The 23,903-nt window shown below is 58.0% G+C and overlaps 1 protein-coding gene across 1 annotated transcript; it reads right to left on the bottom strand.

Moving 5' to 3' along the window:
• Window positions 1-12,355: 12,355 nt before the first annotated feature.
• On the bottom strand, window positions 12,356-18,383 carry isg20l2 (interferon stimulated exonuclease gene 20-like 2). Its single transcript, XM_068022927.1, has 5 exons — window positions 18,308-18,383; window positions 16,216-16,657; window positions 15,756-16,081; window positions 15,300-15,500; window positions 12,356-14,319 (listed from the first exon to the last, which is right to left on the bottom strand). The coding sequence occupies exons 2-5, from the start codon at window positions 16,502-16,504 to the stop codon at window positions 14,206-14,208; spliced, it is 930 nt and encodes a 309-aa protein (XP_067879028.1). The 5' UTR covers window positions 16,505-16,657; window positions 18,308-18,383; the 3' UTR covers window positions 12,356-14,205.
• Between the last annotated feature and the right edge of the window lie 5,520 nt (window positions 18,384-23,903).

The following is a 23,903-nucleotide window of genomic DNA, read 5'->3' as shown; positions in this document are numbered from 1 at the left end:
CATGACGTCAGTTCGGAGCTGCCGGCAACAGTCAGAGCGCAGCAAGTGCATTCTCTGGGCTCTTTTCAATCTGTTCTCGCAAACCCCCCCGCCAGCCTCTTTTGCTTCCCACGCAGATCTCTCTGTTCCTTCAAGACGATCAAGGCATTGCATTCTCGGTGGGGCGTTTCAGGCAACGGATGAATTGTCAGCTGTAAATGTTTGTTCTAATCGGCATTAATGCTGTCTCTCTCTCACTCCCGAGGGAGGGAGAGAGAGACTGGTGTCACACTCATGGGAAGTGCAGCGATGGAAATACAAAAATAAACAACTTTAAAAGACTGGTACACTTGCCTTCAACAAGATGGAGGACAAAGTCACATGACACACACCATGTCCTGCACTGAAATACACAATTCATGTCTGCATTGAAATTATAGACAGCTCATCACACATGCTTGTGAGCTACCCACAGAAACGAGCTAAAACAAAGGCACCCGCAGACGGCCCGTCTCCAGCTACAAGCACCACAATAAAGTGTGAAAATACCTCATCTTATCAAAGTAGACTGCCATCAGAAGCTATTGTATAGTCCGACAGGAACTGAAACCTAAAGTCACATGGGCGAGACAAATACTTAATGAGTTTACCTTTAAAGGTAACCTTTTCTGCAGAACATCAGCCAGCAACGTCCAGCCATAGGGAGAATATCGAAAGCCATCTTTAATTCCAGCACAAGGCTGAGAGAGAATTCCAGCTAAGACAGTTGAACCGTGCTGAGATGCGTCTGCAACCAACCGCAGCAGAGAAATGAGAGTGACTTTTTTTTTTTAAACTCCCCCGCCTGTGAAAATTGAACTAAGAAATACCAGCACCGTCTTCAAACTGAAGTGCTGAAGGCCAGAAGACTTCAACATCCAAGCAAATGCAAGACAACCAGCAAACAGGCCTGCAACTTCAAAATCCTACCTTCCAAGATGATCCCAGTATTTTTTTCTTGAAAACAGCAGACTTTTACACCTTGAACTCTTAACGCCTCTTTCCCTTTAGCTTTTCTTGGGTGTGCATGTGGGAGTGAATGTGTGTGTGGGTGGTGTTGCGATCATTTCAGGTGATTATTGTTCAACAAATATTTAATCTTCTGTTTCAAACCTATGAGAAAACCTGTCACCATCTGTTTATTCGGCAAACAAAGCACAGGAGCTGAAACACTAGTTTAACAAAAACACTATCTGCAGTCAGCCGGGAAGTGACACATGGAAAGCAGCCACCCCATTTTCCACCAGCCTGTAACACTGGAATGGAGGTGCATCTTTAAAAGTCCCTGCATTGGTTATAAAGTGAAGACTTGCATTTCTATAGCACCTTTCACAACCTCAGGGTGTCCCAAAGCACTTTACAGCCAATGAAGTACTTCTCAAGTGTCGTCATTGCCCGTGGTAGCAGCCACTTTATAGGTGGCAAGATCCCACAGACAGCAGCGCGATAATGACCAGACTGTGTGTTTTAGTTGTTGGGGTTGAAGGATATATGTTAGCTGGGGCACCGGGGAGAGCTCTCCAGCAGTTGTCAGGGGGCAAGGTAGGAGGGGAGTACAGCTGTACTGTACCGCCATAGTGTAGCTGAGATCCAAAACTTGTAAAGCTGGGGTACCTTGTGCAAGTGACCAGTCTTTGTGTGTAAGAAGCTGCGTATCAGCAGGCTGTTGGGACACATGGGGCATCACAGAGGAGCCGTGACACTCGTTGTAAGGGTCACCGGACGGTGATCAGGAGCGGGCACTTGGACAATCTCTAACTAATAGTGCCGGTTTCACACTGTCTTCTACTCTGTGCGGTGCTGCCCGTATGCTTGAGGTCCTGGAGGATGACTGGCACTCTGGAGCCACTCCATCATCAACTCACCTTCATCCAGCAGTAAACGGGCCCAAACACAAAGAAACAGACGCTGAGCCGCAGGAGAGGTTCAGGGAGTGGAGCTGAAAGCTTTGGGTGGGTCTTAAAAGAGTGCAGTCCCACAGATGGCAATGAGGAAAGGGAGGAGGCCCATAAGGGGCTGGAGATGGAGCTCCCTCAAAACTCTTGCTGTCCCGTCTCCGAACTGGCGCCGAGTCCCGTTCATCCATCGTCCCCCACTGTGCTCGCTGACCTACACTGGCTCCCAGTCTGGCAACGCCTCGATTTTAAAACTCTCATTCTCCCTTTCAAACCCCTCCCATGTTCCTCGCCCCCTCCCTATCTCTGTAACCTCCCTCCGAGATCTCAGCCCTCCTCCAATTCCGGCCTCTCGAGTATCCCCCGATTCCCATCGCTCCACCATTGCCTTCAGCTGCCTGGGAGCCCTAAGCTCTGGAATTCCCTCCCTAAACCTCTCCTCCTTTCAGACGCTCCTTAAAACCGACCTCTTTGACCGAGCTTTTGGTCGCCTGTCCCTCATATCTCCTCAAGTGGCTCGGGGTCAACATTTATTTTTTTGGAAGGTTGCTCACGTGAAGCTGTTTCACTCGGTGGAAGGCGCTATATAAATGCAAGTTGTTGTGTAGGGATAGAAGATGTTACAGAGACGGGTAGGGGATTAAGTTTTTAAAAAAAAAGGACGATTTTAAAATCGGGGAGCAGATCAGAGAGACGACACATTCCAGAGACTGCAAGGACAGGCAGACAGTGAACAGTTTTCCCCGGAGGGAGCTTGTTTCAGCCACTCAGTGAGAGATGAACGCACTTAATCAGCTCTAAATAAAGACTGATTGAGGATGAGGGCAAACAATTGGAGAAGCTGGGACCCGTCAGAGACAGCTCACCCCCGAAAGGGCCTTTACTGGATAATCGGCACCTCTCAAATCCAGCATTCTGTGAGGTGACACCAAGGAGAGAAATCGCACGGGACCTTGTTCTCTCCGCAGCTCGTGGTGCAAGGTTACCTTGACCGTTCCCGTTCGTTCTTAGCTGTCCCCATTCACACATCAGAGAGATTATCTTCATCAGCGTTTTCGGTTTTTTAAACCTCCCCACATCAGCCGTGGTCTCAGTGGGTAGCTGTCTCTCTCTCTCGCCTCGGAGTCAGATTGGCATGAGTGACCGCACCGCTATTCGACTGTGGGCAGCGGCGCAGCCAAGCCCAATCTAACGTCCGCAGGCGCGCAGGGATTTTCCGCCACAGAGAGGGGGCCGGTGCAAGCGGAGTGGGGTGTTGGGGGGGGGGGGGGGGGTGTGGTCAGATACCTGGGCTAATTGTGCCCTTCACTCCCTGCTCCTGGGGCCCAGAAGCCAAGTGTAGCACCCACCCACCCAGAGATACATTTAAGGGGAAGCTGGATAAACACATGAGGGAGAAAGGAATAGGAGGATATGGTGACAGGGGGAGATGAAGAGGGGGCTGGGAGGAGGCTCGTGTGGAGCAGAAACATCAACACGGAGCAGATGGGCCGAATGGCCTGTTTCTGTGCTGTAAAATTCCACGTAACTACAACAGTGACCATACCTCAATGGCTGTAAAGCACTTCGGGATGACGCGAGGACGTGACAGGCGTTTCATAAATGCAAGTACTTTCTTTTCTTTTATCACCCCCAGTCCCCCACTCCACCCCCCCAACCGTCCCCTCCAGTTTTGGAGAACTGAGGCCAAGTTTGGGTAACTATATGGTTGTGATGAGCTTTCTTGGCAGGGGAGTGACACGCGGGAGCTAGGAGGCTGCAGCATGTCATGCCCACTGCATCACAGCGATGCAGTCATGCTGCAGCAGTGTAGAAACTGCCGCCTGAAGCAGCTTAGGGAGATGTGCTGACTAGGGCATTACTCGCAACGAATCTGACTCTACTGTAGCTGGGATAATCCGGCAGTGCCAAGCAAGGGCAGGAGAAAATGATTTCCCTGCTCTTCAGCCCAGCCCGGTGCAGCACTCTCCAATTTAAACTAATCAATTCGGATTAGCTTTAAAATCCACATTTTTGTGCAGTGCCATGTGTCAGCATCAAACACGACCCTGTCCCATCAAACACTCCCAGGACAGGTACAGTACAGGGTTAGATACAGAGCAAAGCTCCCTCTACATTGTCCCCACCAAACACTCCCAGGACAGGTACAGCACTGGGGTGGGCTGCTGGCTAATTGGAGGTGCTGAGTGTATCAATGAGGTGCAGCTGACTGTTGCTGTGTGCAGAGGCTGGAGGCTGTGTGACTGCTGCAAGAGGGCGAGACAGACTGTGTGAAGAAAGCAGGAAACTAGAAGAACTGTCAGCTCTTGTGAGTTTGGGTTTTGTAGCCCTTTCATTGATTGTTGTGGGGAGGGGGAAAGGAAGAGACCGGAAGACTTTGGGTGGGGTTGTTTGTTTGAACAGGGAGCTCCTGTGTTTTAACAGCATTGAATAGGAGCTCCCTCCCCACCCCAATGAGCTAGCCAGGGATAGCTGGAGCTGCCCAGGTGAAGAGACTTTCTCTTAACTGTGTAAATCACATCGGAAGCAGAGTGTGTCTGGGCAGCTACTGCTGTCCCAGGTGAAGACATCGCACCCCCTCCCACTATCAACTGGAAGACCAGCAAAAGGACTGCCTGAACTAACACCGGCAAAGAGACTGATTCCTCCTGACCCTCCTCTCGTTCAGCCTCTCTCCCTGGCCATACCCTCCAGTCTGTGCTTTTTGGGATAATTTGTTGCTGTTATTTGTTATTCCTTTCTCTTGATTTCAATTTTTATTTATTTTTCTCTCAACGATGGGTGTGACTCTTCTACCCCATGGCTTCACAGCCTTGTTTGGTGGCGGGGCCCTCCTATGCTGCAGCAGCCGCTCCTGTGGCCCCGTCACCATTTAGAATATTAACAACAAAGCATGGGGTGAAGAGTTACACCCACCCAACCATGACTATTGAGGCTTGCGTTAAGGCAATGGCCGAGGTTGTCGGCCCCTCGGCCATTGTGGCAACCTCAAAGATGTATGGGAAGGCTGTGTTCTTCCTGAAGACCGAGCGGGCTGTGTCCCTCGCCCTAAGTACGGGGCTCACAGTGGGTGAGACTTTCCTGCCAGTGGACCCTCTGGGGGCCACTGCGCAGTTGGTAATGTTGTCAAACGTCCCACCCTTCATTCCTGATGGGCTCCTCCTCCCCCACCTACACCATCTGGGGGAGGTGAGGTCGGGGATCACCCTAGTCCCGCTCGGTCTTCGGGAGCACAGCCTCCGACATGTCTACTCCTTCCGCCGCCAGCTATTCATGCAGCTGGCGTGGGAGGAGGTCTTGGAGAGCCACTTCAGTGTAGAGTTCCAGGGGATGGCCTACTGCGTCTTTTGGACCATGTTCGTAAGAACTGCCCCAACCTCCCGGCCGCCAGCTCCACCTCGGCGGCCCAAGGTGGTTCCACAGCACCTCCTCCCACTCCCCCCACACATCCAACAGACACCGCTCAGTCGGTTCCGGAGGCTGTGGTTTTCACAGCCTTCGGCGGGGAGGGGAGTGTCTGTCCGAGTGGAAGGAAGATGCGGAGGAAAAAGAAACATCAAGAGGCGTGTCCCCTGGACTCTTTGACCCAACCCGAGCCTGAGCTCAGCCCAAAGCCCATTCCCATGGAATCCACCTGTCCCAGGGCTGGGCTCAGGCCCAGGGTGACTAAAAAGGAAAAAAAGGAGGGTGCGGAGGCGGAGGCCTCCGATGACATGGAGGTCTCTGAGCCTCTGCGCCCTAGTGGGAAAAAGAGGAGAAGGCACCCCTCCACAGAGGTAACAAGGGGCCCTCAGGTGCAGGGTCCATCTGTTGGAGGGTAGCTGTCTCCTGTTTCAGGTCCTCAGGTTCCCCTTACCACCACCACCAACATCAACATCAAGGCTGCAAAGTCTGGGCAGGAGCTCCCTATTCCTCAGGATGGAGGGGAGGGGGAGACACCTGTACATGTGGCCCCTCCGGGGGAAGCCAGTGGAGCCCTGTTTGTGGTGGGAGAGCCTGGGGACGCCGCCCATTCTGCCACTGCCACTGGGTCGGGTGCCCTGAGAGGGAGGGAGGGCGAGGCCCCAGGGGGTCGGCCCTCCCAGCTGGAGTCCACCACCAACCAGGAGACACCCGACCCGGTTATAACCGAGAATGCTGCCCCATCTGCTGGGCCTGTGGGTGCTGGCGGAGCGGGAGATGGCCTCCTCTCGCCGCCTCCAGTCTCGGCTCCGGCTGGTTTCCCGGAGCCCGGAACTTCTGTCTCCCCTGGACCACTCATTGGCCTGGGGATGGAGGTGGAGGGGGGTCCTGAACCGCTGGTGCCTACAGGCTCCAGTTTCACAATAGAACCCAGAGAGGACTCCTCCGCCATCGATCCTGGGGGTGGGATCGTGACGGAGGCGGGACCAGCTGGCGCGGCCGGGACGTCCGCCCCACAGTGTGTGGTAGATGTGTCGGCCGCTGGCGGTGACGACCCGGAGGAGGATGGGGATTCGGTGCGGGGCACGGAGGATGATCTTGATTCCATCGCCAGTGAGGTGGTGGAGCCCCTCGTGCCTCCCACCGAATCTCCTCTCATCCCCACGGCGGAACTCCGGGATTTCCTCGCGGCTTGCAGGGGTTGCCGCAATAAAGTTCAGCTGGCCCTCGACCGTTGGTCGAATCTGGCGCTGATCATACAGTCCGTCTGTGCCGCCCTTAAGATAGCGGGCAAGCGCGCGGACGTGAAACTGGTTGAGAGGCGCCGTTTTAATGTGTTCCTGTTGGAGAATTTTCTGAGCTTTGCTAATTATTACTTAACTTTGTATTTGTTCAACAATTGGGCACAATCTGGATTTTCTCCAACAGTTCCTCAATGGGTTGCTGGGGGAGTGGAAGGCCAGGTGCACTTCCACTCCTTCCTCACAGTGAGGTGTTGGTGACGGGTTTTAAGTACCTTTGACATGAAGATAACCATAGCCAGCCTCAACATCAACGGCAGCAGGGGGTCTCACCGCAGATTTCACAATCTCTCAGTCCTCAGGGAAGGGAGATACGCGGTGAGCTTTCTGCAGGAAACCCATACCGTTCCGGGAGACGAAGCCACCTGGCTCCTGGAGTGGCAGGGTGGGGTCTACATGAGTCACCTCACCCCTATTTCTAGTGGGGTGGCTATCTTGTTGGCCCCAAATTTTCAGCCAGAGATCTTGGGGGTCAAAGAGCTAGTGCCGGGCCGCTTGCTCCACCTCGCCGTTTGCCTGGGTAGCGTGCCGCTCCACTTTGTGAACGTGTACGCGCCCATGCCCGGCGCGTTGCAAGCGCGCTTCTTTGAAGAAGCGTCCGCTCTCTTGAGCTCCATCGATAGCGGCGAGTGCATCATCCTCGGGGGGGATTTTAACTGCACCCTCGAGGTGGGGGATCGCTCCGGTCTCCAGCGCGGCCAAGCGTCAGTGGAGAAGTTGAGGGAACTGATCAGCTCCCTTAACTTGGTGGACGTCTGGCGGAATCTCCATCCCGACTCCAGCGCCTTCGCGTGGAGGTCTGGAGGAGGAGGGTCCCGAATCGACCGCCTCTACTTTTCGCAGGCGTACGTCTCCCGCGTCTTGGCGGCCTCCATGCGGCTGGTGCCGTGCTCGGACCACCACCTGGTGTTGGCGGAATTCACTCCGCTCCGCACGCGGGCGGGGTCCGCGTACTGGCACTTTAACAACCGGCTGCTAGAGGACGTGCGATTTCGGGACTCGTTCTGTCGATTCTGGGCCGACTGGAGAAGGAAGCAGGGGGGCTTCCCCCTCCTTGAGGCTATGGCGGGATGTGGGCAAGACTCACATCCGCGTCTTCTGTCAGGAGTACGCGAAGGGGTCGACCAAGAGGCGGGAAGCTGAGATTGGGCGCCTTGAGAAGGAGGTGCTCGGCTTGGGAGTCCCGCCTCGGTCATGCCGTCGTGGACCCGGCCCTGTGGCAGGCATACAAAGAGAAGAAGGGCGCGCTGAGGGACCTGCAGCTCATAGGGTCCCGAGGCGCATACGTGAGGTCGCAGATCCAGATCCTGGAAGATTTGGACCGCGCCTCACCCTTCTTCTACTCGCTGGAAAAATGGCGGAGGGCCCGGAAGCAGCTCGTCGAGCTGCTGGCTGACGACAGATCGACCATCACGGATCCGGAGGGAATGGGCCTCCTGGTCTGTACTTATTACAGTGCGTTGTTCTCTCCGGATCAGTCCAGCGAGGATGCGCGCAGAGTTTTGTGGGAGGACCTGCCGAAGGTCAGCCCAGAGGGCGCCGAAGGATTGGAGGCTCCGCTCACGTTGGCGGAGCTGACCGGCGCCCTCCACCAGCTCTCAAGGGGCAAATCCCCAGGGCTGGATCGGTTGACCGTGGAGTTCCTCAGGGCGTTCTGGGACGTCCTGGGGGACGATTACGCGCGGGTCCTGGGGGAAAGCCTGGCGACCGGGGAGATGCCCCTCTCGTGGCGCAGGGCGGTCATCGTCCTGCTGCCGAAGAGGGGCGATCTCCGCCTGCTTAAAAACTGGCATCCGGTCTCCCCCCTCAGCACGGATTATAAGATCTTTGCCCGGGCTATGTCTACCCGCCTGGGCTCCGTGCTGGCCCACATGGTCCACCCCGAGCAGTCCTACACGGTCCCGGGCCGGTTCATCCAGGACAACATCCACCTGGTCCGGGACTTGATCCATCTTTCCCAGAGGACTGGTCAGTCGGTCGCCTTTCTCTCCCTCGATCAGGAGAAGGCGTTCGACAGGGTGGATCACGATTACTTTTTCAGGACTCTGCGTGCTTTTTGACTCGGGCTGCATTTCGTGGCCCGGGTACGACTTTTATACGCCGCCGCAGAGTGTCTAGTCAAAGTTAACGGGTCCTTGACGGCGCCCCTTCACTTTGGGAGAGGAGCGCGTCAGGGATGCCCCATGTCCGGCCAATTGTTTAGTTTAGTTTAGTTTAGAGATACAGCACTGAAACAGGCCCTTCGGCCCACCAAGTCTGTGCCGACCATCAACCACCCATTTATACTAATGCTACACTCATCCCATATTCCTACCACATCCCCACCTGTCCCTATATTTCCCTACCACCTAGGAGCAATTGCTAATGGCCAATTAACCTATCAACCTGCAAGTCTTTGGCATGTGGGAGGAAACCGGAGCACCCGGAGGAAACCCACGCAAACACAGGGAGAACTTGCAAACTCCACACAGGCAGTACCCAGAATTGAACCAGGGTCACTGGAGCTGTGAGGCTGCGGTGCTAACCACTGCGCCACTGTGCCGCCCATACCATTGTATACCATCTGCGTGGAGCCCTTCCTGTGCCTGCTTCGCAGGAGGTTGACGGGATTGGCTCTGCGCGAGCCGGCCATGCGGGTCATCCTCTCGGCTTATGCCGACGACGTGCTCCTCGCGGTCACAGATCCCGTTGACTTGCGGAGGATGCGCGACTGCCAGCAGACCTTTTCTGCTGCGTCCTCCGTGAGGATCAATTGGGAAAAATGTTCCGGACTCCTGGTGGGTCAGTGGCGGGTGGACTCCCTGCCGAAGGAGATGACACCTTTTGCGTGGAGCACCACGCACCTCCTCTATCTGGGAGTCCACCTTAACCCCGCTGAGGAAGCCTGGCCGGCAAACTGGCAGGAGTTGGAGGCGAAAGTGACCGCTCGGCTGCGGCGCTGGACAGGACTGCTCCGAGTGCTTTCCTACAGGGGCCGAGCGTTGGTCATAAACCAACTGGTGGCCTCCATGTTGTGGTACCGGTTGGTCACTTTGGCCCCACCCCCTGTATTTGCCACCAAGGTCCAGAAGAAACTCGTCGATTTCTTCTGGGGCAAGAGGAAACACTGGGTCTCTGCCGCGGTCCTGAATCTCCCGATTGAGGAGGGCGGTCGGTCGCTGGTGTGCGTCCGCACCCAGGCTGCGACTCTCCGCCTTCGGATCCTGCAGAGATACCTGTACGTCGAGCGACGTATTTTTTTCCACCAGTGTCACTGCCTTCAAGACGACACGCAGCTCCCGGTGGAGTCCGTTAGCCACACCTCTCTGAGGGAGTTGCCTGTCTTTTACCGGGATCTATTCCGAGTCTGGAACATGGTCGCCTCCAGTCAGGGCGCTCCCCCGCCGGCGGAGGAGAGCGCCTCGGTTGTCCGGGCGGCCGACTCCGGGGTCGGTCCGGCGGCGGAAGAGTAGCCGAAACCCCTGGGACGCCCCTCACTGTGAGTGGCGAGGGGGCTCGGGAGTGTGGAGCGCTCCAGGCCGAGCTGACACCCGCTCGGCCGGAACTGCTCATCGGACCCAGGCCCCGAAACCCTCCTTGGGAGCCGGTCCCGCACAACCCAAGCTGCCTCTCGGAAATGCCCTCCGTGCCATTCCAATCGGCGCGGAGGGGTTTCCTGTACGGGCTGCTCCTGCACACTCTCCACTTCCTCGCCCTCGTCAGCTGGCCGGACACGCCCTGGCGGTCCGCGTTGCCATCTGGCGGCAAGGGGAAACCCCGATGGAGGTCTCTCTAAGCGGGAGTCTTCCCCCTTTACATCGGGGAACTGGGGTGGAGGGTGTTGCACGGGGCAGTCCCGTGCAATAGACTTTTAAGTCGGTTCACGGACTCCCAGGCCGCCTGTGCTTTCTGCGGCCTGGACGAGTCCGTGTTCCACATATATACAGAGTGTGCGAGGTTGCAGCCCCTCTTTGAGTATTTGAAGGGGCTGCTCCTCAAGTTCTGGCTGCACTTCAGTCCCACGCTCCTGATCTTTGGGCACCTGGTGCGGAGGGGCTTGGGCCGGGAGGAGGATCTCCTCGTCGGTCTGCTCCTGGGCCTGGCCAAGGTGGCCATTCACAGGTCCAGGCTGCAGGCCGTCAGGGGGGTCCGTCCTCCCTGATTGCCTGCCCCTCTCGCGCGGTTACGTTCGCGCCCGGGTGTCCCTGGAGACGGAGCATGCGGTGTCTGCCGGTACGCTTGAGGCCTTCCGCGACCGGTGGGCACCGCAGGGACTGGAGTGCATCGTCGACGCCGAGAATGGCATTTTAATTTGAGTTTTTGTTTATTTCTGGTTTTATTAAAGTTATTTTAAAAATATAAGTATGTTTATAAAGGGGGCCTGAGGAATAAAGGCCCCCTCGACATAAAAAAAAAGAAAAAAAACAAAACGGGGGTTAGATCCAGAGTAAAGCTCCCTCTACACTGTCCCCATCAAACAGCCTGAGCCCCAGAACAACCCCTCCGCAGTGCAGTATTTTGCATTTGCAGTTTCTGTGCTGTTTCAGAAAACTTCAAGTAACTTCCCAGGACAGTTTGAACTTCTTGTTGCTGGCTGTTCGGATACGGACTGACAGTAATCACTGACACACTGGGTACCCCCCAAGTGCCATCAAACAGAAGAACAAACAGGAATAGGCTGTTTTCAGAGGGGCACGACGAATAAGTTACCAAAGTATAAAACAAAGGAAACAAATTAAATTAAATATTGACATAATGACCCACGTCCAGTTCACCCACCAGTGCCCACTGGTCACGGAAGGGCAAGAACCTGCATTACTGTAGCGCCGTTCAAAACCTCAGGACATTACGCAGCCAATTAAGTACTTTTTTTTTTTAAGTTATAATGTCGCCAAAGCAGCAGCCAATTTGTGCACAGCAAGATCCCACAAACAGCAATGCGATGATGACCCAGATCATCTGACTCTTTATCGTGATGTTGGTTGAGGGATAAATATTGACCCCCGGGCCAATGGGATCTTTTACATCCACTCGAGAGGGGCAGACGGTGGGGTGGGGGAGGGTCGCAGCGGTTAAACATCTCTTCCTGAAAGACGGCACCTCCGACAGTGCAGCACTCCCGCGGTACTGGCACTGGAAGTGTGGGCCTGGATTCTGCGCTCAAATCTCTGCAGTGGGGGCTCGAACCCAGAACTTTCTGAATCAGAGAGGTGAGGGAGAAGCCACCCACTAAACCACGGTCAGGCCTGCTGCGGATACGGTGTGCACATCCTCCCCGGGCCACCCATGACCAAGTCGGGGACGAAAGGCAGCTCGTGGTCCAGGAACACAACGAAGGACACAACCAAGCCGCCAGACTCCATAAAGTGCCTCTAAAACCTATCGGGACTGTACGCCTGTGTGCAACTCTTCCCCCATTCCAGGTTCCCAATGGGCTGGACATGCTGCTGGCCCCTCAAACAGCGGGCTGAAGCAGGGAGCCCGTCCTGGCTCGGCGGGGAACTGCCTGCTCGTGGTTTAAGACGGCGATTTGAGTCGGGACCTCTCCCGCCGAACGTCACAGCGGGAGAGCCTCCCCCCCTCGGTCCCACATGGGAACGGAAGGGGGTTCAAGAAGGCAGTCCTCCAACACCGCCACCTTCTCAAGGGGCAGGGAACTGGGGCATAAATGTCGTGAGAATGAATATGAAAAAACAGGGAGGCACTGGGGGGGGCGGGAGGGGGCAGCAACACAAAACACAACAGTAAGACAGACAGAGCTCCCATTTGGCCCTTTTAGTACAGTAACAGCGTTTCAAAGACAGAGGACAGGCAAATTGTAGATTACCACAAATTCTCTATTACAAGCCATTATAAAATACAGTTCTTTTCTTTAAAAAAAAACCTTTCACTTGTAAAATACTGTGCGTCAATCTCAAACCACGCGCATCAAAACCCAAGTATCCCGATCGCAGTTTGTCAGTATCAATATTTAAGGCCAGCATTTGTTGCCCATCCCGAACTGTCCTTGAGCTGAGTGTCTTGCGCGACCATTTCAGAGTCGACCACACTGCATGTAGGCCAGACCGGGCGAGGCTGGCAGATTTCCTTCCCTCAAGGACATTAGTGAACCAGATGGGTTTTTAGGACAATCGATGACAATTTCATGGCACAGCATACTGGGACTAGTTTTCAATTCCAGGTTATTAATTGACTGAATTTATTAATTAGTTGAATTTAAATTCTGCCAGCCTGCGGTGGTGGGATTTGAACCCGTGTCCCCAGGGCATTTGCTGACATTAGATTACCTGTCCGGTGATATTACCACCATGTCATGTCTCCCTGGGGAAAGGGGGGGGGGAAGCTGAAGTCAATTTTAACCAGCCCTTCGATAACACTGCTGCGGCCGATATTGAGTGAACGGGAGAGGTGGAACGGTCCCTTTTGCCCGCAGGGCTCAAGGGGACATCCGAAGGCATGCCATTCACTGAACCATTAGCCGCTGCCGCACCCACACCCGCCCCCTGTCGACAGCTGCGCCATCTGAGATCAGCCAGGTGAGCTGAAGATTGGAACACCCCGGCCTGTCTGTGTGGGCTCAGTGCTCCCCCCCCCCCCCACCCCACCCACTCCCGCCCCACAGGTGCTGTGCATTCCTATAGCACCCTTTCATCACCTCAGGACGTCCCAAAGCGCTTTACAGTACGTTTTTCTAAAGTGGGGGTCGCTGTTGTAAAGCCGGGAAACGCAGCAGGCAATGTGCGCAGACGGTAGCCCAGCTATTTGTGGGGTACTCGCCAAAGTGGTCCAGTGGGTCTCCCTTCAGCTGACGGCCCAGACGCGAAAATCTGAACTTCGGCCGAAGAGGGTCCGAGGACTCCCGGATACAAGCAGGGTCAACTGACCCGGACGGCTCAGTTCTCCCTTCCGACCTTACAGTGAACGGGATGTGCTCAATTCACCGCCCGGTCCCGACACTGCAGCAACCCCGGGCATCCTACGAAGGGCAGCTCACACCCCCAACCCACATATCCCACCCGCCCCACTCCTGAAACAATCCGCGCAGCCAAGTGCCTCCCTGATTAAGGCACGGTTCAAACCGCTCAGTGGGACAGCAGGAATGACACCCTCTCTGCTACGTCCTTACGTTTCAAAGCCCCACTCGGCCCTCGGCTGGGGGAGGCACGGGCGGGGAGGATGCCCGGCACACTGAGGTTAAAAGGTTTTCTTTTTTTGCCTTTAAACGGGAATACAAAAACCAGCGGATTCAGTTTCAAAAAGCAAAAGTCAGCCGTGAGAGGGATTGCAGAAGACGACGAGGTGGGACAGAGAATGTCTTCCGTTTTGTGTGTCAATCTTTTTCTTTTATATGTAATATATAAAAAAAAAACAAGGTCAGTCCTTGATAATCCATCAAGCCCTTGGCACGAGCTCGATCCCACCCGCTACTAAACTGTCTGAAATACATCGTGTATCTATGAGATACAGTCTTCAGGGTTCCAATACTGGCCTGTTCCTGCTCCATGGCGATGGGGGAGGAGGGCGAATTCTGGCATGTCACGGGGGGGGGGGGCACTCCCCCCCGCCCCCACCCCCAGCTCCCCACAACGCGGCGGAGGCACCCACGCCCGCTACTTCTGTCCCGGCTGATCGCCCGCCTCGCGCTCCCACTGAGCTTCCACCAGTTTGTACAGTTCCATCGTGGCACGAGCGTCTTCAACTGACGAGTGACCCTGCTTGCCCACCTGTGGAGAGACCAAACGGGAGAGGATTGAGAAGGAGTCCCAGATAACAGTACAGCACAGGAGGAGGCCATTCGGCCCATCGTGCCTGTGCTGGCTCCTTGAAAGAGCTATCCAACTAGTCTCCGCTCCTCCCAGCTCTTCCCCACATCGACCAGCAAATGTTTCCTTTTCAAGTATTTACCCTTTTGAAAGTTACTATTGAATCTGCTTCCACTGCCCTTTCAGGCAGCACGTTCCAGATCACAACAACTCGCTGTGTTAAAAAAAAATTCTCCTCCTCTCCCCACTCTGGTTCTTTTACCAATTATCTTCAATCTGTGTCCCTCTGGTTACCGACCCTCCTGTCAGTGGAAACAGTTTCTCCTTATTTACTCCATCAAATCCCTTCCTGATTCTGAACGCCCCGATTAAATCTCCCCTTTAACCTTCTCTGCTCTAAGGAGAACAATCCCAGCTTCTCCCAGTCTCTCCACATTAACTGAAGTCCCTCATCCCTGCTCCCATTCCGGTAAATCTCCCTCCGCACCCTCTCCGAGACCTCAACATCCTTCCGAAAGTGCGGGGCCCGGAATTGGGACACAATATTCCAACCGGGGCTGGATTAGGGAGTTATAAAACAATGATACAGGCGAGCAAATGATGGTTCCTTGCGTCACATGGTAATGGGATTTACAGCAACAACTTGCACTTATGTAGCACCTTTCAGGCAGTGAAACATCCCAGGGTGCTTCACAGGAGCATAAACCAGACAAAATCTGGCACTGAGCCAGGTGAGGAGATATCAGGGACGGGCGACCAAAAGCTCGGTCAAAGAGGTCAGTTTTAAGGAGCGTCTTAAAGGAGGAGAGAGAGAGGGAGGGGCGGAGAGGTTTAGGGAGGGAATTCCAGAGCTTCGGGCCCCCCAGGCAGCTGAAGGCACGGCCGCCAGTGGTGGAGCGATGGGAACCGGGGGTGGGGGGGGGTGGATGGGATTTACGTACCTGGATGTCTCGGTGAAGCAGCTGTTTCGTGAGTCTCTTCAGCGACACCGATTCCTTCTCGGGGAAGCCCGCCTTGCGGTTCAAGAGCGGGATCTTCGAGGTGTCCCGGGTCATCGATGGGGGGTGGAAGTAGTTTAGTGCCTTGAAATCATTGTGTACGGCGTGGCCAATCACAATCTTCCCGCACAGCACCTTTAATATCTGCAAACAGTCAGGGTGGTGGGTGAGAAAGCAGCTGGCACATTAAACTTCAACACTGAAACGGATAGATTTTTACTGGGTAACGGGATCGAGGCCTCCTCCTGTGTCGGTGCAACAGGGGCTCCAGGGGCTGAACGGCCTCCACCTGTACCTGTGGTGTTGAATTAGTCCAGTCCTCTGAATGTAGCTCCCGACAGCATCGCTCCCCCCCCCCTCCCCTCCCCATACCCAGACCCGAGACACCTCCCGGCTTACCTCTTTCTGCGCCAGTTTGAAGGGCGTGGCGTTTCTCATGTGCTGCCGACGGATGCCGCTCCAGCGGGTACGGTAGTCCGTGATGGGGTTGGGCGGGAGGATGTACTTGTCGTACACCAGGTCCCCGTCGTAGCCGATCACGCTGCAGCGGGCCAGCTCGCTCCTCTTCCCCCCCTGGCCCGTGCCCACCATCTCGCAGTCCAGGGCCACGCACTTGTAGGGCTTGACAGAGCTGCTGGTGGCGTTGGCGGCGGGCACGGGGGCACGCTTGGGGTGGTCGGCGATCGGCGGAGGCCGCTCTGGCACTCGCTGAGCAGCAGGGCCCGCTCCGTCTTGGCGTGGGCGGAGGGGGGCCGGGATGGGTGCGAGGAGGAGGAGGCGGATGAGGAGGCTGAGGAGGAGGAGGAGGAGGGAGGCTTCCTCTGCTGCGAGTCCCGGCAGATGGTCTGAAGGGCACGACTGCCTTTCTGGGGCGCCTTGGCGGCAGTGCCGGCGATGCCCGTTCCGTTGGCGCAGAAGCCAGAGGGGGGTGCCCGCGCCGGCTGGCACGCCCTGGAGCCAGCGTTCCATCCCGAGGGCGGCGAACCACGCCGAGCGACCTGTACCCTGGCCCCTTGCTTCTTGTGCAGGTAACCCTTCCTCTCCAGGTAGGCTCGGCGCTTCAGGAAGTGTTGGTGCTTGAGGTTGGGGTGGGCCTGCTTCTGCGAGGCTCCAGCAGAGAAGTCCAGGTTCAGCGCAAAGTCAGCCATGCTGCGGGCAGCTGGAGGAGGGAGCAGCAGTCCCCTCACCGCAGGCCGGCTGTGCAGGCAGGGAGAGCAGGCCGGCCCCTGCCTCTCGAAACACAATCCCCTGCTGCTTTCAGACGCCCAACAGTCAGAGATTAACGGCAGCCATTTCGGTACCTGGGATCAAAATAACACAACAGAACATAGTTATCAACTTGGCAGTTCTGGTATCGTCCGTCAGGAAAGACTGAACAGGCTGGGGCTCCGATCCACCCCTTTCATAATTTTAAAGGTTTCTATGACGTCACAAGTGTTCCAAGAACCACGGCCCATTCAATCCAACCTCCCTCACTAACTGACCATGGCATGGCAAGACATCAAACTTAATCGTGTCCTTGAGCAGTGCCCCACATCCCAGCCCGGGTCACTCCACGTCAATCCCGAACTGCATCCCTGTCCAACTCCCTCCTCCCCACCAGCGAGCACCAAGACCAGACACGACTGAGGTCAGATAATACAGCGGGCCTGGGAATTCAACCGGGGGGAGCTGCGCGCACAGCCCGCCCCCACGCCAGATGCCAATCTGACAGGATTTAAGGAGATATCTGATTAAACGCCGAATTGAAAAGAAAACTAGGCAGCCGACATTAACCCTCAGCCTGCTTAAACAAGGTCGCCATACAGTTACACATGGGCTCGACAGGAGCTGCGATTAACACTGTGTTCGTCCACAGTGAAAGTGAGTGGGAGAGTGGCGCATGGTCATACCATTGTGACAGGTCACCTGCACATATAACCAGCCAATGCCCTGAGTCACAGCAACAATCACCGATGCCTGCACATCTCTGTATAACAGAAACTGAACTGGAGAAGGCACATGAATCCTGTGGCGAGTAACTCACTCCTGACTCCCAAAGCCTGTCCACCATCTACAAGGCACAAGTCAGGAGTGTGATGGAATACTCTCCACTTGCCTGGACGGGTGCAGCTCTGTGGCTGTACCTACCCCACATGGACTGCAGCGGCTCAAGAAGGCAGCTCACCATCACCTTCTCAAGGGGCAATTAGGGATGGGCAATAAATGCCGGCCTAACCAGCGACGCCCACATCCCATGAACGAATTTTAAAAAACTGCTGCTCTGTGAAATTTGAACACTTGTTCACATCTAAACCGCGTAAAACACATGCTGCCTCCAGTTGTGGATCAGCGTCCCTACATGGGGCCATATGGCATATTCAACTGTAGGGGCGGGGGGAGACAGAATTAAGTCCGGTTCTGCCCCCCACCCACACCCGCCCATCTCCCTCGCTGGGTATCTCCGGCACAATCCCAGGGTTGTTGTTGCACTGGCATATTGAACAACATGGGGCATCGCAGACCCCGTTCCCCTTCCCCCCGCCCCCCAAAAAAACCCTCGCAAACCCCTCCTTCTCCTCCTCCCCCAAAAGCCCACATACACAACTGAGAAAACAGCCCTTCCTGTGGGTGAGTGGGGCTATTGGACTATGGGGGGGCATCACGCCCAGTCTACATGACTATTGGACCAGGTGGGGCATCACAGTCAGCTCCCAGGGGTGAGGAGGAGGGGATATTGGACTATGGGGAGCATCACAACCAATTTCCCCATTGATGAGGGTAAGCTCTTGAACTATGTGGGTCATCACAGTGAGTCCACATGGCTATTGTACCAGGTGGGGCATCACAGCCAGCTCCCGGGGGGGAGGGGCAGGCTGTTGGACTGTGGAAGGCCCCGGCAGGGTGTGTTGGGGACTGTGGGGGTGGGTTTGTTCCCGGTTCCCGGCCCCGGCCCGCGGTCTCTCTCTCACCGGGATCCTGATCCTGATCCGCCAGGCCCGAGAATCCAGCAAGAATTTCCGGGTCACAGAGGCGTCCACTTCCGGGTCAGGGTGAGCGCGAGTGAGTGAGTGAGTGAGTGAGTGAGTGAGGGGGGGGGAGGAGGGAGTGAGGGGGGGGAGGAGGGAGTGAGGGGGGAGGATGGGAGTGAGGGAGTGGGGAGGAGTGAGTGAGGGAGGGGGGGAGGAGTGAGTGAGGGGAGGAGTGAGTGAGGAGTGGGGAGGAGTGAGTGAGAGGGGGGGAGGAGTGAGTGAGGGGGAGGAGTGAGTGAGGGAGTGGGGAGGAGTGAGTGAGGGAGGGGGGGAGGAGTGAGTGAGGGGGGAGGAGTGAGTGAGGGAGTGGGGAGGAGTGAGTGAGGGAGGGGGGGAGGAGTGAGTGAGGGGAGGGGGGGAGGTGTGAGGGAGGGGGGGTGGAGTGAGTGAGGGAGGGGGGGAGGAGTGAGTGAGGGGGGGAGGAGTGAGTGAGGGGAGAGGAGTGAGTGAGGGAGTGGGGAGGAGTGAGTGAGGGAGTGGGAGGAGTGAGTGAGGGAGGGGGGGAGGAGTGAGTGAGGGATGGGGGGAGGAGTGAGTGAGGGAGGGGGGAGGAGTGAGTGAGTGGGGAGGAGTGAGTGAGGGAGGGGGGGAGGAGTGAGTGAGGGGGGAGGAGTGAGTGAGGGAGGGGGGAGGAGTGAGTGAGGGGAGGAGTGAGGGGGGGAGGAGGAGAGTGAGGGGGGGAGGAGGAGGAGTGAGTGAGGGAGTGGGGGGAGGAGTGAGTGAGGGGGGGAGGAGGAGGAGTGAGTGAGGGAGTGGGGGGAGGAGTGAGTGAGTGAGGGGGGAGGAGTGAGTGAGGGGGAGGAGGAGTGAGTGAGGGGGGAGGAGTGAGTGAGGGAGGGGGGGAGGAGTGAGGGGGGAGGAGGAGGAGTGAGTGAGGGGGGAGGAGGAGTGAGTGAGGGGGGAGGAGGAGTGAGTGAGGGGGGGAGGAGGAGTGAGTGAGGGGGAGGAGGAGTGAGTGAGGGGGGGAGGAGGAGTGAGTGAGGGGGGAGGAGGGAGTGGGGGGGGGAGGAGGAGGAGTGAGAGGGAGTGGGGGGAGGAGTGAGTGAGTGAGGGGGGGAGGAGGAGTGAGTGAGGGGGGAGGAGGAGTGAGGGGGGGAGGAGGAGGAGTGAGTGAGTGAGGGGGGAGGAGGAGTGAGGTGGGGGGGAGGAGGAATGAGTGAGGGGGGGAGGAGGAATGAGTGAGGGGGGAGGAGGAGTGAGTGAGGGGGGGAGGAGGAGTGAGTGAGGGGGGGAGGAGGAGTGAGTGAGGGGGGAGGAGGAGTGAGTGAGGGGGGAGGAGGAGTGAGTGAGGGGGGGAGGAGGAGTGAGTGAGGGGGGGAGGAGGAGTGGGGGAGGAGGGAGTGGGAAGGAGTGAGTGGGGAGAGTGAGTGGGGGAGGAGTGAGGAGGTGAGGGAGGGAGTGGGGAGGAGGTAGTGAGGGGGGGAGGAGTGAGTGAGGGAGTGGGGGGAGAGTGAGTGAGTGAGGGGGGAGGAGTGAGTGAGGGGGGAGGAGTGAGTGAGTGAGGGGTGGGGAGGAGTGAGTGAGTGAGGGGGGGAGGAGTGAGTGAGGGAGTGGGGGAGGAGTGAGTGAGTGAGGGGGAGGAGTGAGTGAGGGAGGGGGGAGGGAGTGAGTGAGGGAGGGGGGGAGGAGTGAGGGAGGGGGGAGGAGGAGTGAGTGAGGGGGGAGGAGTGAGTGATGGGAGGGGGAGGAGTGGAGTGAGGAGGGGGGAGGAGTGAGTGAGGGAGGGGGAGGTGGAGTGAGTGAGGGGGGGAGGAGGAGTGGGTGAGGGAGGGAGGGGAGGAGGGGGTGGTGGGGAGGAGGGAGGGAGGAGGGAGGAGTGGAGTGGGGGAGGGAGGGAGGAGGGGTGAGTGGGGGAGGGAGGAGGGGGTGAGTGGGGGAGAGGAGGGGGTGAGTGGGGGAGGGAGGGAGGAGGGGGGTGAGTGGGGAGGAGGGAGGGGGTGAGTGGGGGAGGAGGGAGGGGGGGTTGGGGGAGGGGTGGAGGAGGAGGGGAGGGAGGGAGGAGGAGGGGGGTGTGTGGGGGAGGGTGGTGGGGGGTGAGTGGGGGGGGAGGGTGGAGGGGGTGAGTGGGTGGGGAGGGTGGAGGGGGTGAGTGGGGGTGGGTGGGTGGTGGGGGTGGTGGGGGAGGGTGGTGGAGGGGGCGTGGGGAGGGAGGGAGGTGGGGGGTGTGGGGGGGGAGGGGAGGGGGGTGAGTGGGGGAGGGAGGGAGGTGGGGTGAGTGGGGGGAGGGAAGGGGAGGGGGTGAGTGGGGGAGGATGGGAGGGGGTGTGTGGGGGAGGAATGGAGGGGGATGGGGGTGGGAGGGTGGGGAGGGGGGTGGTGGGGGAGGGGGTGGGGTGTGAGTGGGGGAGGAGGGGGATGGAGGCGTGGGAGGTGGGGGGTGAGTGGGGGAGGAGGGGGATGGGGGCGAGGAGGAGGGGGTTGAGTGGGGGAGGAGGGATGGTGGTGGGGGAGGAGGGGAATGGGGGAGGATGGGGGGGAGGGTGGTGAGTGGCGGAGGGTGGTGGGGGTGAGTGGGGAGGGAGGGGGGTGAGTGGGGAGGAATGGGTGGTGAGTGGGGGAGGTGGGGAATGGGGGAGGGATGGGGGGGAGGGTGGTGAGTGGCGGAGGGAGGGAGGAGGGGGTGAGTGGGGGTGGAGGGATGGTGAGTGGGGAGGAGGGGATGGGGGAGGTGGGGGTGGGTGGTGGAGTGGGGAGGGAGGAGGAGGGGGTGGTGGGGAGGAGGGAGGAGGAGAGGGGTGAGTGGGGGTGGGAGGGGAGGGAGGTGGGGGTGAGTGGGGAGGAGGGGGTGAGTGGGGGTGGAGGGGGGTGGTGGGAGGGTGGGGTGAGTGGGGGAGGAGGGGGTGGGGGAGGGTGGGGGTGGTGGGGGAGGGGGGATGGGGAGGAGGGGGGGTGAGTGGGGGGGAGATGGGGAGGAGGGAGGAGGGGGTGGGGGGAGGGGGGGTGAGTGGGGGGGAGGGAGAGTGGGTTAGGGGGTGGGGGGTGGGGGTGGGGGGGGTAGGGGGGGAGTGGTGGAGGGCGGAGTGGGGAGGAGGGGGTGGTGGAGGTGGGGGGAGTGGGGAGGGGGTGTAGGGGGGGTGGGTGGAGGTGGGGTGGGAGGGTGGAGGTGGGGTGTGGGGTGGGTGGGGGGGGTGAGTGGGGGAGGGGGGAGGAGGGGGTGTGGTGGGGGTGGGTGGAGGGGTGGGTGAGTGGGGGAGGGAGGAGGAGGAGGGTGAGTGGGGAGGGTGGAGGAGGGGGTGAGTAAGGGAGGGAGGAGGAGGGGTGAGTGAGGGAGGAGGGGGGTGTTGAGGGAGGGAGGAGGGGGGTGAGGGAGGGAGGAGGCGGGGTGAGTGGGGGAGGATGGAGGGTGAGTGGGGGAGGGGGGGTGGGAGCGGGGTGAGTGGGGGAGGGAGGAGGGGGGTGAGTGGGGGAGGGATGGAGGTGATGTGGGGGAGGGAGGGGGGTGGGAGCGGGGGTGAGTGGGGGAGGGGGGGTGAGTGGGGGAGGGAGGGAGGAGGAGGGGGGAGGGGGGTAAGTGGGGGAGGTAGGGGGAGTTGGGGGAGGTATGAGGAGGGGGGAGTGAGGGGGGACTGAGGGAGGAGATGGGGGGATGGGGGACGGAGGAGGTGGGGGGGGAGGGAGGAGGAGGAGGCGGCGAGGGAGGGAGGAGGAGGGCGGCGGGGGAGTGTGGGAGGAGGGGGGGAGTGAGGGAGGAGGAGGGTGAATGAGGGAGGAGGGGGAGTGAGTGAGGGAAGAGGGGGGGTGATCGAGGGGGGAGGAGGGGGCGAGCGAGGGAGGAGGAGGGTGCGCGAGCGAGGGAGGAGGGGGCGAGGGACGAGGGGTGCGAGCGATGGAGGGATGGAGGAGTGAGGGAGGGGGAGAAGGGAGTAAGGAGGGTGAGGACGATGGTGAGGAGGCAGGGGGATGGAGTTGAGGACAGGAGAGGGAGGAGGAGAGAGTGAGCGGAGGTAGGAGGAGGGAGTGAGGGAGGTGGAGCTGAGGGGAGGTGGAGGGTGTGATGGGATTAGGGTGTGAGTGAGGGATGTGGAGATGAGGGGAGGTGGAGGTGCGAGAGATGGAGATGAGGAGAGGAGGGAGTGAGGGGTGTGGAGAGGAGTGTTTGGAGTTTGAGGAAGGGAAAGTCAGATCTCTGATCCCTGGGTGCGGGTGGCTCTGTTTGAGGGAGGTTTAATCGTTATTAGGGTCAGTTTGAGAGCAGGATGAGCGGCCAGTGTATTTTTAATCACTCATTCCTGTGATGTGGGCATTTATTGCCCTTCTCTTATTAACCCAACTAAATGGCTCACTGACTGGGCCACATCAGAGGCCAGTTCAAATTCAGCCAGCTTCATGTTGGACTGCAGTTATTTCACAAGCACCTTTCACCGCCTCAGGATGTCCAAAGTACTTTGCAGCCAGTGAAGTACCTGTGAAGTCTGGGCACTGTTGTAATGTAGGAAAACACGGCAGCCAATTTGCGCACAGCAAGATCCCACAAACAGCAATCTGATAATGACCCAGTTCACCTGTTTTTAATTGATGTTGGTTGAAGGATAAATATTGGCCCCAGGACACTGGGTCCCTCAGTACTGACCCTCCGACAGTGCGGCACTCCCTCAGTACTGACCCTCCGACAGTGCGGCACTCCCTCAGTACCGACCTCCGACAGTGCGGCGCTCCCTCAGTACCGACCCTCTCTCAGCACTGGCACTCCCTCAGTACTGACCCTCTCTCAGCACTGGCACTGGGAGTTTCGGCCTGGATTTTGTGTTCGGTTTATAAACTCCGTTGACACCCTGCTGCTCTGTCTCCTCGTTGCAGTGTTCTCTCTTGGTGCTGATCTGAAGCGGGAATGCCATTAGCTGAGTGCCACCAGCGGACCTTTGAGCAGCAGAAGCAGAGAGCTGCGGACATCGTGCGCCTGCTTTCCACGTACTCCCACGTCCTGGACTCGTATGTGATAGTAAGTTGGTGTCTTGGAATGGCCAGACTCAAACACCCCTGAGCTTCCATTGTCAGGCTGCTTGTCGCTGGAATAAAATTTTGCATCATTTGACCCCGAGCCACGTCAGGAGATATCAGGGACGGGCGACCAGAAGCTGGGTCGAGAGGTCGGTTTTAAGGAGCGTCTTAAAGGAGGAGAGAGAGGCGGATAGGTTAGGGAGGGAATTCCAGAGCTTAGGGCCCCCAGGCAGCTGAAGGCACGGCCGCCAATGGTGGAGCGATGGGAATCGGGGTCGGGGGGGGGGGGAGATGCGTGAGAGGCTGGAATTGGGGAGCGCGGAGATCTCAGAGGGTGGTAGGGACTGGAGGAGGTTACAGAGATAGGGAGAGGACGAGGCAATGGAGGGATTTGAACACGAGGATGAGAATTTTAAATCCTCATGAAGTGCGGCACTGACCCGTACAGGACCAGTCTCGATGCCCGGTCGGAGCTGGCTTAGCTAATTTCCGAGTGGTCACAGCACCTCAGAGTGACCCTGGCTGAGGACAGCGAGAAAATGAGGAAAGGTGTCTGCTCCTGGAAGGTGCGGGGGACAGGCGGGGTGTGGGGGGCGGA

This window comes from Heterodontus francisci, chromosome 46, assembly GCF_036365525.1.
Source record: "Heterodontus francisci isolate sHetFra1 chromosome 46, sHetFra1.hap1, whole genome shotgun sequence".
NCBI lineage: Eukaryota > Metazoa > Chordata > Chondrichthyes > Heterodontiformes > Heterodontidae > Heterodontus > Heterodontus francisci.
The sequence above is the reverse complement of the archived record's forward strand: the minus strand, read 5'-3'. Positions and strand labels throughout refer to the sequence as shown.